Source organism: Rhinatrema bivittatum, chromosome 4 (genome assembly GCF_901001135.1).
Source record: "Rhinatrema bivittatum chromosome 4, aRhiBiv1.1, whole genome shotgun sequence".
NCBI lineage: Eukaryota > Metazoa > Chordata > Amphibia > Gymnophiona > Rhinatrematidae > Rhinatrema > Rhinatrema bivittatum.
This window is the reverse complement of record NC_042618.1, coordinates 171082004-171100086: the sequence shown is the minus strand read 5'-3', so window position 1 is coordinate 171100086 and position 18083 is coordinate 171082004. Positions and strand designations below refer to the sequence as shown.

The following is an 18083-nucleotide window of genomic DNA, read 5'->3' as shown; positions in this document are numbered from 1 at the left end:
AGTTCTAGTATTTCAAGCACTTATCAACATTAAAAATGCCTTATTAATCTGGATTAAATTTGATATATTTATTGCAGTTTATAAATACACAATAGTTAAAAATTAAACAAAGAACATTTAACAGAAACATCACATCCAATCACGTAATAAAACAATGTATTCTTTTATGAACACTTGTTCCAAAAATGCAGAGAATATAAGTACAATAATCATAAGAATTTAAGATTTGCAATAGATGTAGAACAAAACTAGGACATGAAAAAAATATATATTCAAATTCTGGTGTCTCTTCAGTGATAACAAAACAAACTCCCTCCACTACCAAACACTTTATGAAGTAACACAAACCCCTACAAAAAAGACACCTAGAACCTTGCCATACCAGCAGTAACTCTCAATACTCAAACAGCAGAAACCTTATCTACAAAGAGGCAGTAAGGCAAACAGAAAACCAAGCCCTAGAATACTAATATATGAACTACTAGGCAAACAGAACAAAGCCAGTCTGCTACAAATCCATATAGGGAAACTACATGCTAGTCAAAATACTGCACCTCTGTCACATATGCACATCTCAGACAGACCCTTACCTAATACAGAATAGGGGACTACAAATTAGAAATAGAAACATGCAAACAAAACTGAAATGAAAAGCTAGAGAAACCAGACTGAACTCTGAAATACTGAAGAAAAAGCAAAATAAAAGTATATAAGAAATGCACATTCCCAAAGATGGAATATTCCAGTCTCTGAAAGACAAAATATTTTTTTTCACCTTTGTCTGAACTTATTTTTTAATTGGTTGGTCCCAGTCTCTCTCTACCCCTGGTCTCTCTTCTTTATTCCTTTTTCAGGGTGTTTTATTCTTTGTTTCTTCTTTTCCTCCCTTTTTCTTTCCTTCCTCCATATATACACCCAAGTGCTCTCATACACAAGCTTTCTCTCATGCAGGATTCCACTCTTGCATGCTGTCTCACATACACACAGACTCCCACACCCACATGCTCTCACTCTTACAGGCTCTCGCTCTCACTGTCACATGCTCTCTCACTCAGACTTCCATTCCCACATACATGGCTGTCACTCTTGCATGTTCTTTTATACACAAGCTTCCACTCTCTCCCAGATGCACACAGGCTCTTACACACATGCTCCCATTCCCACAAACACACACAGGCTCCCATTCTCTCCCAGAAACACACAAGCTTTCACTCTCACATGCAGACTGCCACTCTCTCCCACAGACAGGTTCTCACTCTTACATGCTCTCTCTCACATGCAGGCTCCCATTCCCCACCACAGACACACACAGGTTCTCAGTTGTGCATGCTATCTTACACACAGCTTCATATTCCCACATAAACACACAGGCTCTCACATGTGCTCTCTTGCATGCAGACTTCCATACATAAGTACACACAGTTTTTCACTCTCACATGCAGGCTGCCATTCTCTGTCACACACACACAGGCTCCCACTCACCCATTTACTCCCTCCCACATGCTCGTTTCTCACATACACAGGCAGGCTTCCATTGACACACACGGGCAGTTCCCACTCACTGAAACACAAAACACAGGCGGGCTCCCTATTGGGAACTGAAGGGAGAGCCCATTCTGCTGCTGCTGCTCATTTGCCTGCTCCACAGTATCCAAAACTCATAGGGCTAACACTTCATATATGCTGATCTTGCAGTGCATGAGATCAGCATAGAGCAGTGGTCCCTAACCCTGTCCTTGGGGGCCCACCAGCCAGTCGGATTTTCAGGATATCCACAATGAATATGGCCTGGACATCATTCATCCTGCTCCTCTGGATGTGGATGCCCGGTGTGTCTGCTGAAGCCCTGCAGCAGGGCCTCTCTTCTTGGGCTGCCAGGCAGTGCTGATTGGATGGGCCAGAACCCAAACTGGGTGGGCCACAAACCACTCAGGCCCACCTGGGACTACGTCTCTGCTACAAACAACCTATTTTGCTAAGAAAAAGCCATAAGTGCAAAAAGCTGAATTAAAAGTAGTGAAAATCTGAGTGCTGCAGTATGTATTCTTTTGCTCACAGCCACTGATGCCTGTGAAGCCTCTTTGGTTGGTAACTGAGCAGTGCAAGGTTTGCATGGCTTGTGATAACAGAGATCATTAATAACTTCCGAGACCTTTCAAGTCTGTTCTCTTTAAATATGCCTCTTCTCTAATCTTTCTTTTCACTTCTACAGGCTGTAAAACACATTTGTGTCTAATCAAGGGCTTTCTCACAGGACAAGCAGGATGGTTGTCCTCACAAATGGGTGACATCGAGGATGGAGCCCACCACGGAAAACTTCTGTCAAAGTTTAACAGAACTTTGACTGGCCCCTACTGGGCATGCCCAGCAAGGCACTGACCCTGCAGCCAGCAGGGGTCTCCCTTCAGTCTTCTTTTTTCCGCGCAGCAGTTGCCACGCGGTGAAAGGAGCTCTCTAACCACGTTCCTGACAGGAATTTGGAAATTATTTTCCTCAGAAAATTTGCCCCTCAGGGGTCTCCCTTCGACAAATTTTTTAGTCATCTTACGGAACCCGGTAAGTTTTTTGCCTTCTTCCATCGACGGCCGTCGATTTTGGCCCTTGAGGCCTGTTGGCACTTACCGATCCCCAGCCTAAATTTTGGCTCTCAGCCATGGCAACGGGGTTCCGTCGTTGTCCGGATTGTACCCGGACTATGTCCATCACAGACCCCCACAGGGTTTGTGTAATGTGTTTGGGTAGTGAGCATGATGTCCTGACTTGCACCAAATGTGCCTTAATGACACCCAAGGGTCGCAAAGCCAGGATGGAGAAGATGGGGCTCCTCTTCCATGCACCCACCCCAACGCCATCGATAGCATCGACGTCATCGGAACCGGCACCGTCGAAGTTGTACCATCATCGTCAACCCTCCGGTGACCGTCCGCCATCGATCGCTTCTCGGCCGTCAACTCCCGTTCCTTCCCCGGATGGGCGAGGGGATCGGAAGGAAAAGCACCGCCATCGACGGCACAAGTCTCGGCCTGTCGAGGATCCACAGCCATCGACCTCTGCTCAGGCCGAACCACCGACAAAGAAGCCGCGAACAGACCGGACACCCTCCACGTCTCGTTCGCCGGCATCGAGGAAACCCTCACCCTCTCGGGGGTGTGGGGCCGTGATCCCACCGGTTACGGTGGTTCCTCCGGCCCTGCCTCAGCCTCCCTCTCCCGTCGAGCCGGGTATAGTTACCCCTGGTCTCCGGGCAGAACTGGACCGGCTGGTCCAGGAGGCCATCGAGAAAGCGATGAAGAAATTACAGCCTCCATCGGCACCGTCACCGGCACCGGTTCCACTGCCGCCCCCGGCACCGGCACCGGCACCGGCTTCACCGAGGAGGGAACCGACCACCGAGCCGTTGATACAAGCGTTAGCACCGCTACTGAGCCGCATGGAGGCACTCATGACGGCCCTTCCATCGATGATTCCAGTGCCATCGACAACACCACCGTCTCCGACTGGTTTCTCATCGGCAGGAGAAACACCGTTTCGAATTCCCCCTTCCGGGGTAGTTCCATCGGTACCTTCCGGTATATCTCCACCGATTTATCCTTCGGCTCCATCGATTCCCCGCCAGGCACAGATTCCATCGGCAGCACCGAAGCCATCAATGCCATTTCTGGTTCCACCTACGGCACCGATTCCACCTCGGTTTCCATCGATGCCTTCAGAGCCTCAGCCAGGTCCATCAGGGCTACAAGCCCCACATGATCCCTATGATACCTGGGGTGATGATGATGACACCTCTTCTGACACAGATTTGCCTTCGCCACCATCTCCTACAGAGAGTAGAAAAAGATCTCCTCCTGAGGATCTATCTTTCATTAATTTTGTGAAAGAGATGTCAGAAGTTGTACCTTTCCAACTACAATCTGAAGCTGATGATAGACACCAGATGATGGAACTACTTCAATTTCTGGATGCTCCAAAAATCATCGCTTCCATCCCCATACACCAGGTATTTTTAGATCTACTCAAGAAAAACTGGGAATCTCCTTCATCAGTGTCACCAGTTAACAAGAAGGCTGACTCCACATACCTTGTCCAGTCAGCACCAGGTTTCCAAAAACCTCAACTGGATCATCGCTCTGTTGTGGTTGAGTCCGCGCAGAAGAAGGCCAAGCGTCTTAAACCACACTCTTCTACCCCACCTACCAGGGACAACAAGTTCTTGGATAGTGTGGGACGGAAAGTATATCATGGAGCTATGTTGATTTCTCGAATAGCTTCATATCAACTCTATATGACTCAATACAACAGAGCCATCCTGAAGCAGATGCAAGACTATGCGGACACGTTACCGGACCAATACCAACCGCAGCTTCAAGCCCTTCTTCACAAGGGATTTGAAGCAGGGAAGCACAAGATTAGAACTGCCTACGACATATTTGATGCTTCCACAAAGGTTTCAGCCACAGCCATCTCAGCCAGACGTTGGGCTTGGTTGAAGTCGTCTAACCTTCGCCCAGAAGTCCAAGATCGTCTTGCTGATTTACCCTGCTTAGGCGACAATTTGTTTGGAGAACAAATTCAACAGATTGTGGCGGAGTTAAAGGACCACCATGAGACGTTGAAGCAACTCTCATCTCTCCCACCTGAGGTAACCTCCAAGCAACCGCAAAAGAAGGACTCTAAGAAGTCGTTCTTTCGACCACGTCGCTACTACCCTCCGTCAACTAGGCCTCGTCCTGCACGGTCCTCTAACAGGCCTCAGCCTCGTCAACCGAGAAAGCAAAGACCTACTGTAGCCCCACCTCCTGGGCCTGCGGCGGGCCTTTGACTTCCCTGTAGGGAGCACATGCCAACTCCCTCTACCACACATCCCTGTGGGAGGTCGGCTGTACCACTTTTTCAACCGATGGATACAGATCACCTCGGATCAGTGGGTGCTAGCAATTATCGCACAGGGTTACCACCTCAACTTTATAACACTTCCGCCAGACTCCCCGCCCCTTCAGGCATGGAGTCTCACCAACCATTTAACTCAATTACAACAAGAAGTATCCCTTCTTCTACAATCAAATGCTATAGAACCCGTCCCTCCTGGTCAACAAGGGAAAGGATTCTATTCCAGATACTTCCTAATTCCAAAGAAATCAGGGGGGCTACGTCCAATTCTGGACCTTCGGGCCCTCAACAAGTATCTGCAAAAAGAAAAGTTCAAGATGGTAACCCTGGGCGCCTTGCTCCCTCTGTTGCAAAAGGGGGATTGGCTGTGCTCTCTCGACCTCAAGGACGCTTATACCCACATTGCGATAACACAATCTCATCGCAAGTATCTGCGTTTTCTGATAGGCCACGACCATTATCAATACCGCGTACTACCTTTCGGGCTGGCATCTGCTCCACGAGTCTTTACCAAATGTCTCGTGGTAGTTGCAGCTTTTCTCAGAAAGGAAGGTGTCCACGTCTACCCCTATCTGGACGATTGGCTAATCAGGGCCTCCACCCCTCAAATTGCGCAATCCTCCCTAAAGTTGACAATTCACACACTCCTCTCCTTAGGGTTTCTTGTCAATTTCGAGAAATCTTACTTGGTCCCATCTCAAACCTTATCCTTCATTGGAGCAGACTTGGACACCTTACAGGCAAAGGCTTACCTTCCTCTTCAGAGGGTCCACACCCTAATGTCCCTGGCTCGCCAGCTCCAGTCTCAGAACACTGCAACGGCTCGCCAGTTCCTCATTCTCCTAGGGCACATGGCATCCTCGGTTCAAGTCACTCCCATGACCCGCCTAGCCATGAGGGTAACACAATGGACTCTGCGACACCAATGGATTCAAGCTTTTCAGCCTCTGTCCTCCATAGTCACAGTTACACCAGCGCTACGCCTGTCTTTAACCTGGTGGACGACTCAAGTCAACCTCCTTCAGGGCTTGCCTTTTCTCCTACCAGATCCACAAGTAATCCTAACCACCGACGCTTCCCACATCGGTTGGGGAGCTCATGTGGACGAATTCCAAACCCAAGGGTTATGGTCGCCAGAGGAAGCCGAACACCAAATAAATTTCTTGGAACTTCGAGCGATTCGTTACGCGCTCAGAACTTTCAAGAATCACCTATCAGGTCACATAATTTTAATCCAGACGGACAACCAAGTGGCCATGTGGTACATAAACAAGCAGGGAGGCACAGGCTCCTTCCTTCTGTGTCAGGAAGCTGCGCAGATTTGGGCAGAAGCCCTCTCCCATTCCATGTACCTCAAGGCCACTTACTTGCCGGGAGTGGACAATGTTCTGGCAGACCAACTGAGCCGTGTCTTCAAGCCACACGAGTGGTCGCTCGATCCTCTGGTAGTAACCTCTCTGTTTCGCAGGTGGGGTTTTCCCCGCATAGACCTCTTTGCGTCCCCTCAGAACCACAAAGTAGACTATTACTGCTCCCTCATTCGAAGTCCACACTCTCAACCGAGAGATGCCTTCTCCCTCAAGTGGACGACAGGTCTGCTTTATGCATTCCCTCCACTTCCTCTTCTCTCACGGACTCTCGTGAAGCTACGCCAGGACGGGGGAACCATGATCCTCATAGCACCCCATTGGCCACGCCAGGTGTGGTTTCCCATACTCCAGGATCTCTCCATCCGCAGGCACATCCCCTCTGGGAACGGATCCGCATCTGCTCACTCAAAACGGCGGATGCCTCCTCCATCCCAACCTCCAAGCCTTGTCCCTGACGGCATGGATGTTGAAAGGTTAGTCCTTCAGCCTTTCAACCTTTCGGATTCGGTTTCTCGTGTCCTGATAGCTTCACGAAAGCCCTCCACCAGAAGATCCTATTCATATAAATGGAAAAGGTACACATCATGGTGCACTTCTCAGTCCCTTGATCCCCTTTCCTGTCCAATCTCTAAGTTCTTGGATTATTTATGGCACCTAACCGAATCCGGTCTACAGACCTCTTCCATTAGGATGCATGTCAGTGCGGTAGCCGCCTTCCATAAAGGTATAGAAGGTGTCCCTATTTCCGTACAACCCCTGGTGACACGCTTTCTTAAAGGCTTGCTCCATCTGAAGCCACCCTTACGTCCTCCGGCCCCATCTTGGGACCTTAATCTGGTTCTTGGTCGTCTAATGAAACAACCTTTCGAACCTCTACACTCCTGTGAATTGAAGTATCTCACATGGAAAGTGTTATTCCTTTTAGCTATCACTTCAGCTCGCAGGGTTAGTGAGTTACAGGCCGTAGTTACCTATCCGCCTTACACTAAGCTCCTGCAGGACCGGGCAGTACTCCGCACTCACCCTAAATTTTTACCTAAGGTAGTTTCTGAGTTTCATCTTAATCAATCCATCATACTACCTATCTTTTTTCCCAGGCCCCACTCCAACTCCGGGGAACAGACTCTGCATACCCTAGACTGCAAACGAGCTCTAGCTTTCTATCTAGACCGTACAGTTAATCACAGGAAGAGCACTCAATTGTTTGTCTCTTTCCATCCTAACAAATTAGGACATCCTGTAGGTAAGCAGACTCTTTCCTCCTGGTTGGCGGACTGCATTTCTTTTTGCTATCAGCAAGCTGGCATTCCTTTTCAAGACCGTGTCAAAGCACACTCTGTGAGGGCTATGGCGACGTCAGTGGCACACCTTCGCTCGGTGCCGCTTCCTGACATCTGTAAAGCTGCGACCTGGAGTTCTCTCCATACCTTTGCAGCCCACTATTGTTTGGACAAAGCTGGAAGACAGGACTCCATCTTCGGCCAATCTGTCTTGCGTAACCTTTTTCCAACATGATGTACCAACACCCTTCCACCTTCCCGGTAGGGTGCGGATGCCCTTTACCAAATTCTTCCCCAGTTGTTGTGCCTGTTGCACACCGTTGGGTACATTTGGTGTAAGTCAGGACATCCTCAGCTCGGTACTCACCCATTTGTGAGGACAACCATCCTGCTTGTCCTGTGAGAAAGCAAATGTTGCTTACCTGATGTAACAGGTGTTCTCACAGGACAGCAGGATGTTAGTCCTCACGAAAACCGCCCGCCACCCCGCGGTGTTGGGTTCGTTTTGTTTTTACTTTTTAGGCACTGCCTGTAGCTTTGAAAATCAGACTGAAGGGAGACCCCTGCTGGCTGCAGGGTCAGTGCCTTGCTGGGCATGCCCAGTAGGGGCCAGTCAAAGTTCTGTTAAACTTTGACAAGTTTTCCGTGGTGGGCTCCATCCTCGATGTCACCCATTTGTGAGGACTAACATCCTGCTGTCCTGTGAGAACACCTGTTACATCAGGTAAGCAACATTTGCTTTCTCCCAGGACCTAGGTTCTCTGCCTGCTTTCTGCTCTTCAGTCATTTCCCAAGCAATAGATAGTGATGTCATAAGATACTTAATGACTTAATTTCAGGAGTAAGAGACAGAATTTGTTCTTTCTTAAATTCTGTCTTTCTGAGTAGTAATGTCCAGGAAGGCTGACTCCTTGTGTTTAATATTGCTCCAGTATGATGGCATCCCCCCCGCCCCCCGGGATTTATCCTAGTGTTTCTCTGCTTTGCAGGTCATGCTGGGGATTGGTCTGGGTATATTGATTGTCAGCACATATAGCACCTTGTCGGTGACAGAGAAAACTCCAGAAGAACTTGATTCTGTGCCACTTGACAAGGAGTTAGGAGATGGAAAGGAAAAGGCTGAGGAAAACCCAATCAAAATATCAGGTATGTGTCTTTAAACTTGTGGTTTTCAGTGATTTTCTTCTAAGTTTAAAGAAACCACCAAAGCAAAACTGGGCATCTAGTTATCATTTGTTCTCTCCTTTCATGCACTACTGCAAGTCCTGAGGCCGTGTGGCTGTTACAGGAGGGATCTCTGGTGGGGTAAATGTTTTTTAGAGAGTGCAGCAATTCAGTTTTATTACTTTAAAACTAAAATCTGAGTTACAGTTTTCTAATGGGCAAGTCAAATATATTTATTTATTTATTTCACCATTCGTTCCAAGTGAAGATCACAGTGGTTTACATCATGACATAAATATTATAGGTACCAATTATATTCACTTGATGTGTTCATATATCATAAATATTAGGCGAAAGACATACATTGACTAAGGTGGTCAGGAGAAGGAGAGATTATAAAGGGATGAGGTGGCAGGGATGGGGAAGCACTTATAACAAAAGGTGCTGGAGGGATATAATGAAAGGGGCTGAGAGAAGATGTTTCAGATATATTTATTGGGGCTGGATTGGAAAGAAAGTGGTGATGAGTTCTTTAGTTAGGTTCATATAGAGTTTATCCATGTAGGAGCAAGTAATGATTTCAGAAGGTTGTTAGATTATAGGCATTTTGAAATAACCATGTTTTGAGGTCACGTCTGAATTCCTTTGTTTAGGGAAGGAAATCCGCTGTTAGCATTTTATTCTGTCACATCTAGTATTTGTACTCCTCTGCCTGAGAACAGCTAATCTGCTTGCTGTGTTTCTACATTCCATGTTATAAGATGTATCGGGCTTCCTGTATAACAGACATTCTTGGGAGCTTTCCTTTGAGGATTAGTACTTTGTTTTCTGATGTTAAATGCCCTTTGCAGTGTAGCAGCTGAAATCCATGTCATCCAGGACCAGAATGCACTGGTCAGATGTTAAAAGCAAGGCTGGAACAAGCTCATGAAGATGCGGTCTTAAGTTGGTAACCCTGTGGGGGAGTACTACTTTGTCCCCTGATGGTAGAATTAGTGAACAGCAGCAGACCTGATTAAAAGGAGATGTGTAATGCAAGGTTTGGAAGCTTCCTTTGGACAAGCAGCAGAGAGCCAAAGCCACGGCTTTCAACGTTTCTGCTAACATTGCATAAGATTTCAGTAACAAGCTATTCATGCTTCTAAAAGGGATGTAAATTTATGGCTGGACCTTCTGAGTGGTAGAGAGAAAAGCAGGAAGTGGGGGAGGCTGAGGATATAAATTAGAGCCAGTTTTAGCTCTGGACAGAGCTTGTGATTATACCATCTGCTTTGTTTACTGATTCAGTTTATTTATTATTTGTTGACTAGACACCTTGATAGAATTATAGCCCCTGCCTCCCTTTCACAGCTGTAGGCCAATTCTGCAAAGCCCTCCCTGGCAGGTGTTCCCTGACCCTGTTTCTGCCCATGTGCACGCCTGGGTCATCTTTGGCGTCTGTGCAGTTGTTTTCAAAATGTTTATTACGTTCTGTTTTTGCCTTTCTGACCTTTACAGTCCTTTAGCAAGAGACTGGAAATTGGTGATAGGGAGATATGTCTTGAGAGGGAGGTGTAGGATTTCCCAGATTAACCTGCCCCCACATAATGAACAGATTCCTGCAGACGTATTGCAGGATGCCGAGAGAATGAAACTGCAGGAGCTGGGAGAACATTGGTGCTGCCTCTCTCCCCCAGGCCCTGACACAAGGTTTCTTTTAATAGAAATTGACATGACAAGCATCCAGCAGATCTGCTTTGCTCACATTTGAAAATGGGGGAACAGCAGGATTGTATTAATGCTATCCACATTCTCACTTCCTTAAGTGTCTTCTCTGCCCCTGGTGCAGAGAGTTCTAGTGGAAGTTTGTAATTCAATGCAACTAATGGTAATGTTTGGTTTGACTGGTGAGAGATCAGCTATTTATATGAAACGTGCTAAATCCTTTGGGTTGTGACGTGCTGTGCATCATATACGCTGAATTCCTCTTACAAGAATATCAGCTTTTGGTATTAGGGTACTAGAAGTGGAGTCTCTCCAATTGCATTCCCTCAATCAATTGCCAGTTCTCTGCTGGAGGCTTTTAGGAAGGGTCCAAAAAAATCTTTTTTGGTTTTGTTTTGTGTTGTTTTTTTTAAGACTGATTAGTTGTGCTGTTAGGTACCATGCTGCAAAATTGTCTTCAGGAGCCAAACAGGCTTAGATTCCGGAAAGATGCAGAAGACATGGGCTGAAAATGCTTGCAACTTGGAAGGCATTCAGCTGCACTGTGAAGTGAGATTCCATTGACTGCTCTGACAGATCTTGCTTCCATGCAGCTAGACTGAATCTGCTGGAGCTGTCATATTCCTGCCAGCAGAACATAAACAGATATCAGTAGGGGATGCTAAAGAAAATTACTTCCAAAGATTTGGGAAGGGGGGTTAAAAACTCTGCAGGACCTCGCTTTTCCTTACCTTTTCATAGGGAAGCTGGCTACATTTTGGGGGTAGCTCTGAGTACCATTAGTACTTTTACAGCTGTACTGTTTCTGCCCTCCTCTGAATACCAGGCAGTTGCATGGGGTAAGCATCAATGCATTCCCCTCATCTGTTTCCTTCCTAGTCCTTCCTCTCAGAAATCATATCATGGTCTGAATGACTTGAATCTTTTAAGGTAAAATTTAGCTACTAGTGCTCTGAGAGAAATTCTCTCTCGCTACCATAGTATCCTGAATGTGAACAAGACATGTCTCTGCAAACCAAGAGAAGAAAGATGCAGGGCTAAGGGCAAGTATGCTGCTGTTTTGTGAGAGGCATGGAACACATTGAAGCCTTGTCAGACAGGCAGTGGAGTATCCCCCCACCTCAGAGCAGAGGCATCTCACTCAGCAACATACATCTTCGTTCAGACACTGCAGACCCTGATCCTAGGACAGCTGTTTATCCTTATCTCCCTCCACATGATCAAAAAACCTGGCAAACCAACTGGTAATTACGGTGTCAGTGAAGTACCTACCCCCAACCCTGGTATGTCTTCCTTGTCCCTGAGCTGTACCCAACAGCTGCATGCTGTCATTGTGAGCATGTGTTGGGGTCGAAGTGGTGCTGCCATCACCTGAGTGCCCTGGCTCCCTCTCTGCTCAGGCTGACATCTGCTTCTTCTTACCTCTACAGGCCTTCAACACAAACACATGGCTTTGCTCCCAGCCAGCTGCCTGCTATTTGGGTTTAGGGTTTTCTCAAGGTTTTCAGTTTTTCCTTTTATTTTTCTTGAATTGATAGGTAGGCTAGCCTCATTGGTGTGGAGCTGGAAGTTGCTGCACTGCATCTTTGCTTCTTGTGGTTCTCAGCAGCCTGTCAACATGTACAAGGGAGTTCCCCATCGATAAGCAGGCTGAATTAGCCATGCTGTATATGATGTCCTCTCAGATGGCTCAAGGTGGGAAACATCTCTCCAGATACACAGAGCTTTGCTCTGTGCACCTGTGAGGCAGATCCCATGCGACTGTCCTCAGTTCTGATGTTTCCCCGTGCAGCGTACAGATGCGGATCTTCTCTCCTCTTCTTTGCCTTCTATCTTCTACCTTTCACTTCAGTGATCCCACAAAAAGCACTTTTCAATGCTTTTTGTCGGCTCCGAAGACTCGAGGTTTTAAGTACTACCAATGTGGCAAAGTTATGTCCGTCACAGACAGACAGAACTATTGCTACTTATGCCTGGGGCCAGAGCATGACCAGACATCCTGTCACAGTTGTGGCAGAATGTCACAGAGGGCCCAGAGGCAGCAGGCTGAAAAAATTGCCAGGCTTTGGTATATGGAAGGGAGCCTCTTTGGGCTCGTATGCCTCAACCCATTGATGTACCCAGTGCTCGCCAGGTTGGGAGACCAAGAAACCGGCAGCATCGAAACAAGCATCATCCCTGGAACTGACATCCAAAAAGCAAGGCCAGGTGGGGAAGCCCCCCAGAGAGTTGAGAAGTAAGGGTGTGGATGATAAACCCTCAAAGCCTCGGTGCATCGAGCAAATCAGCACCAAGACCATGAAGAGCTGCACGGACCCGTGCCCATCAACGCAAGTCCCATCGAAGTTGAAGCATGACGCAGCTTGGCACACAGGTTATGACGCATGTTCTGGACCAGTGCAGTGGATGCAATTCAGAACACAGGTGGACACGTACTGTTCGCAGACCGGACCACAATGCTGACATGTTGCAGACACAGGCGTCAAAGGGGAAATTGCCTTTGACACAGAAGGTGAAGGATAAATCACACCGCCATGAGTCGATGCGACAGAAGCATGCATCACAGTAGAGCAAGCACCAAGGTGGGAGCTCTCAATCGAGAGAAATTCAAGATGACATCTCTCTCATCCATTCTGCCTTTTCTGTAGCCTAACAATTGGATGTGACCCTTGGATCTCAAGGATGTGTTTTCCCACATCCCGATGCACTTGTCCTCCTGGCGATACCTTTGTTTTCAAGTAAATACTTAATGCTACCAATACAAGGTTCTTCCATTCAGCCTGTCTTCGGCATCCAGAGTGTTCACAAAATGCGTATCTGTAGCTGTGGCCCACCTCCACAGAAAGGGGATAAAGGTTTTTCCCTTTCTGGACGATTGTCTGCTAATGGTCTCCAATTCAAAAATGCTCCACTCGCATGTCACGCAGACTATTTCCTGCCAAGGGGATCTGGGATTCATCATCAATTACGAAAAGTCCAGTCTACACCCCATTCAAATGCTACAATTTATAGGTGCGATCATAAACACCAAAATTTGTAAAGCCTTTCTTCCATCAGAGTTCAAACTTTTCGTGAGCTGGCCTATGCGTTGCGGAGCCAGTCGCATTCTCCAGTTCATCAGATTCTCACCATCTTGGGACATATGGCAGCAGCAATATATGTGGCTCCGCATACACACCTTCATATGCGTCAACTGCAATGGGGACTCAAAAACTCAGTAGTTGCAGCATGACCATCCAATGTCACAGGTGATCATGACTCAGTCGATGATCTCAGATTTGAATTAATGGTTATTTCCCAGGGTCCTAGAGTTAGGAGCACCATTTTGAACCCCCAGCATATCAGATTGTCATGATGATGGACACATCCACAAAGGGTTAGGGTGCTCACATACTACACTTAAAAATGCAGGGCATTTGGTCCCCAAAGGAAAGGACTCTTCAAATCAACCTTCTAGAATTGAGAGCTGTGAGGAATGCCATCTACACCTTCACCTGTCTGCTCACAGGAGAGAGGATCATGGTCTACACAGACAATCGAGTGGCCATGTTTAAATAAAACAAGGAAGACTGGTCCGGTTCCAGAACACTTTGCGGGGAGTCAGTGCTCATCCTGGAATGGCCACTAGCTCACTCCATACAGTTGCAGGCGTCCTACCTTCCAGGTATCAAGAACACAGAAGCAGACAGGCTCAGCAGAATTTTTCACCCTCATGAGGGGGCTCTATATGAGGAGGTAGCAGACCTGTTCAGGAAGTGGAGGATACCCTGCATGGACCTTTTTGCAAGAGTCAAATGCAAAACTACCAAACTGTTGCTCTCTTTACCGAAACAGGCATAGAATTGCTCAGGATGCATTTCTGATTCTGTGGGTGTGAAACCTGTTCTATGTTTACCCTTTGGTACCTCTGATAGGATGAGTAATTCAAAAATGCATCATGGATCAGTCAGATCTCATCCTCATTGCTCGAGACAGCCATGGTATGCCTATCTCGTTAAACTCTCGATTCAACCACCAATCCCTTTGGAAAACTAATGGGATTTGCTGTCACTGGAAGGGGGCATGCTCCTTCATCCAATGTGAGACACTCTGCACAGGTTGAAAGGGAAGTGTTGAGTTACCATCCTCTCCCAACTGAAATTCAGGACATTATAATTTCCTGCAGGAAACCATCCATAGGGAATAATTATGCTGGAAAATGGCATAGATACCTGCACTGGTGCGCGCAACTGTGTCGATTAAACCCATTTGCATGTTCCCTGGAACAACTGCTGCAATATATGCATTTGCTATTTTCCTCTGGGCTGGCAGTGTCATCCATCAGGGTGCACCTCAGTGCTATAATGGTGTATCATCCTTCTATACAAGGATGCTCAATTTCCTCACATCCCTTGGTGTCTCTTTTCATGAAGGGTATGCTCCAAAGCTCCGTCCCCCTGTTTCAAGGCCGGCAGTCCCTTGGGATATCAACTTGGTGTTGGAGACACTTTTGAACCGATGCAAACTGCTTCCATGAAATTCTTGACTTGGAAGGTGTTTTTCCTAGTAGCGATAACTTCAGCAAGGCGAGTTAGTGAACTTCAGGCACTGGTCCACTATCCCCTTTTGCAATTTTACCATGACAAGGTTACCTTGTGCACCCATCCATCCTTCCTCACCCTACCGACCTTCATTCCAAAGCCTTATGCAAATGTCAGGGAAAGAATTCATACTCTGGATTGCAAGAGAGCCCTAGCATACTACAAACAGAGGACTCATTCACCTAACCGGCATTCCCAACCCTGTCTCCTTCAACCTGAGTGCTCCAGGATTTCTCGTGGCCAAAAGAACATTAGCCAACTGGCTGTCCCAGTGTATTCACTACTGCTACTCATCTCAACCAAAGCGCCTTGAATCGAAGGTTTAAGGAACATCAGCTGAGAGCCACAGCAACGTCTATAACCCATCTTTGCGATGTGCCATTGCAAAAAATATGTACATACCTTTGCATACCTTCACATCTCATTACTGCCTACAACAACAAACAAGATCAGATGCATCTATAGGGCAGGCAGTATTACATTATGCCACTGGCACATAGAACTGGCCACCAATGAGCAGGTTTATCACACACAACAGAAAAGACTTGTCACCTTTCTACATGGGCAACAGTGTGCACAGTCTACCCTTAATTGGAGACTCCCAGACAGCATGGCTAATTCAGCCATTTATCGAGGGGGAGGGGGGGGGGTGGCAAGCAAGTTTGCTTACTGTAAACTAGGGATGTGAATCGTGTCCTCGATCGTCTTAACGATCGATTTCGGCTGGGAGGGGGAGGGAATCGTATTGTTGCCGTTTGGGGGGGTAAAATATCGTGAAAAATCGTGAAAATCGTTAAAAAATCGAAAAATCAAAAAATCGAAAACCCGGCACATTAAAACCCCCTAAAACCCACCCCCGACCCTTTAAATTAAATCCCCCACCCCAAATAACTTAAATAACCTGCGGGTCCAGCGGCGGTCCGGAACGGCAGCGGTCCGGAACGGGCTCCTGCTCCTGCATCTTGTCGTCTTCGGCCGGCGCCATTTTCCAAAATGGCGCCGAAAAATGGCGGCGGCCATAGACGAAAAAGATTGGACGGCAGGAGGTCCTTCCGGACCCCCGCTGGACTTTTGGCAAGTCTCGTGGGGGTCAGGAGGCCCCCCACAAGCTGGCCAAAAGTTCCTGGAGGTCCAGCGGGGGTCAGGGAGCGATTTCCCGCCGCGAATCGTTTTCGTACGGAAAATGGCGCCGGCAGGAGATCGACTGCAGGAGGTCGTTCAGCGAGGGTTCCGGCGCCTCGCTGAACGACCTCCTGCAGTCGATCTCCTGCCGGCGCCATTTTCCGTACGAAAACGATTCGCGGCGGGAAATCGCTCCCTGACCCCCGCTGGACCTCCAGGAACTTTTGGCCAGCTTGTGGGGGGCCTCCTGACCCCCACGAGACTTGCCAAAAGTCCAGCGGGGGTCCGGAAGGACCTCCTGCCGTCCAATCTTTTTCGTCTATGGCCGCCGCCATTTTTCGGCGCCATTTTGGAAAATGGCGCCGGCCGAAGACGACAAGATGCAGGAGCAGGAGCCCGTTCCGGACCGCTGCCGTTCCGGACCGCCGCTGGACCCGCAGGTTATTTAAGTTATTTGGGGGGGGTTCGGGAGGGTGGGGGATTTAATTTAAAGGGTCGGGGGTGGGTTTTAGGGGGTTTTAGTGTGCCGGCTCACGATTCTAACGATTTATAACGATAAATCGTTAGAATCTGTATTGTATTGTGTTCCATAACGGTTTAAGACGATATTAAAATTATCGGACGATAATTTTAATCATCCTAAAACGATTCACATCCCTACTGTAAACAGTGTTTTTGATAGATTTCAGGATGAATTAGCCATGCAATCCTGCCCTCCTCCCTGGACAGTCTCTCAACCATTCTATCTGCTGTTACTCAATTTTCTGTTCACTGCTTGTCCATGCTTTTGGGGCCAATGCAATATGCACTGTATAACCCACAGTTGGATGTGGGTTGTATAGGCACTAATTAATCCCCCTATGCAATAAGAGGATTAGCGCTTCTCCAACGCAGAGTGAATCTAATAGCGCTCATCACATGCAAAGGCATGTGATTGAGGCTATTAGTCATTCACACCTGATGCAAAAAAAAAAAAAAAAAAAGTGCATCCAGGACGCATTTAGCGATCAGAAATTAACGCCTGCCTGGAGCAGGCGTTAATAGATGAGTACTCTTAAAACTAGTACAGAAAAGCAAAAAAAACCTGCTTTTCTGTACTTTCTCCTACTTAATATCGTTGCGATATTAAGTAGGAGGAAAAACAAAACAAAATAAAGTAAAAAAAACCAAAAAAACAAACCACTGGCAGTGGGGTGTAGGAAACGGACGCTCAACTGATTAAACTCAGCGTCTGTTTTCCTAACTGGTGGATGGCCGACGCTGATCGGGTTCTCGTTAGCAAGGAGATGCTAGGGGGGGGGCGCCTGGGGGCACGTTAAGAAAGCGGGCGCTGACTGTTAGCGCCCACTTTCTGCGCATATTTATTGCATCAGCCCCTTCGTTAATAACTGACAGTGAGGGCAGTTGTGTGGGAACTTGCCACGCAGGTGCGCAGAGCAAAGCCCTGTGTATCTGGACAGATGTTGCTCACCTTGCGCTACCCGGTTGGACATCCCAGACAGCATGGCTAGTTCATCCTGCTATCTAGGGAAAACATTGTTTTCGGTACGCAAACTTGCTTTTTTATGATGGCCTTTTTTGATGTGTGGAGGCCAGAATTTCATGAAACTCCTCCTCTTTGGTGCTGAGATTGACCATTACTGCTGCCCTTATACTGAAACCTGTATTAACCAGAGAAGTAAAAGTCTGTCCCCACCATGTTCATGTGTAGAATTGGGAGGGTTTGCTGTCATTGGCTTCATAGAAAGAATGTACTCTTTCAGAACTGCTTTAGTGAATAAAGGAGAAAGAGAGAAAGTATGTGTTAAAAGGTTGCTAAGCCTCCTGGTAAAGCTCATGAAAGTAATTATCCATTAAAAAAAAAAAAAAAAAAAAAAAAGCTAATTAGACAATTTCCCTCAGTATGTAGAAGTACCAGAGGATCCCAGGGGATGCATTCAAGTATTGTACTAGTTTCAGCTCCTTACTTGAATGTG

The 18083-nt window shown here is 47.2% G+C and overlaps 1 protein-coding gene across 1 annotated transcript in view; it reads left to right on the top strand.

The window, feature by feature from the left end:
* The window catches only part of SLC38A10 (solute carrier family 38 member 10), a 219202-nt gene that overhangs the window by 116292 nt on the left and 84827 nt on the right, over window positions 1-18083 (top strand). The window contains 1 exon segment of the mRNA XM_029599221.1: window positions 8527-8683. Coding sequence (XP_029455081.1) covers window positions 8527-8683 — 157 coding nt within the window.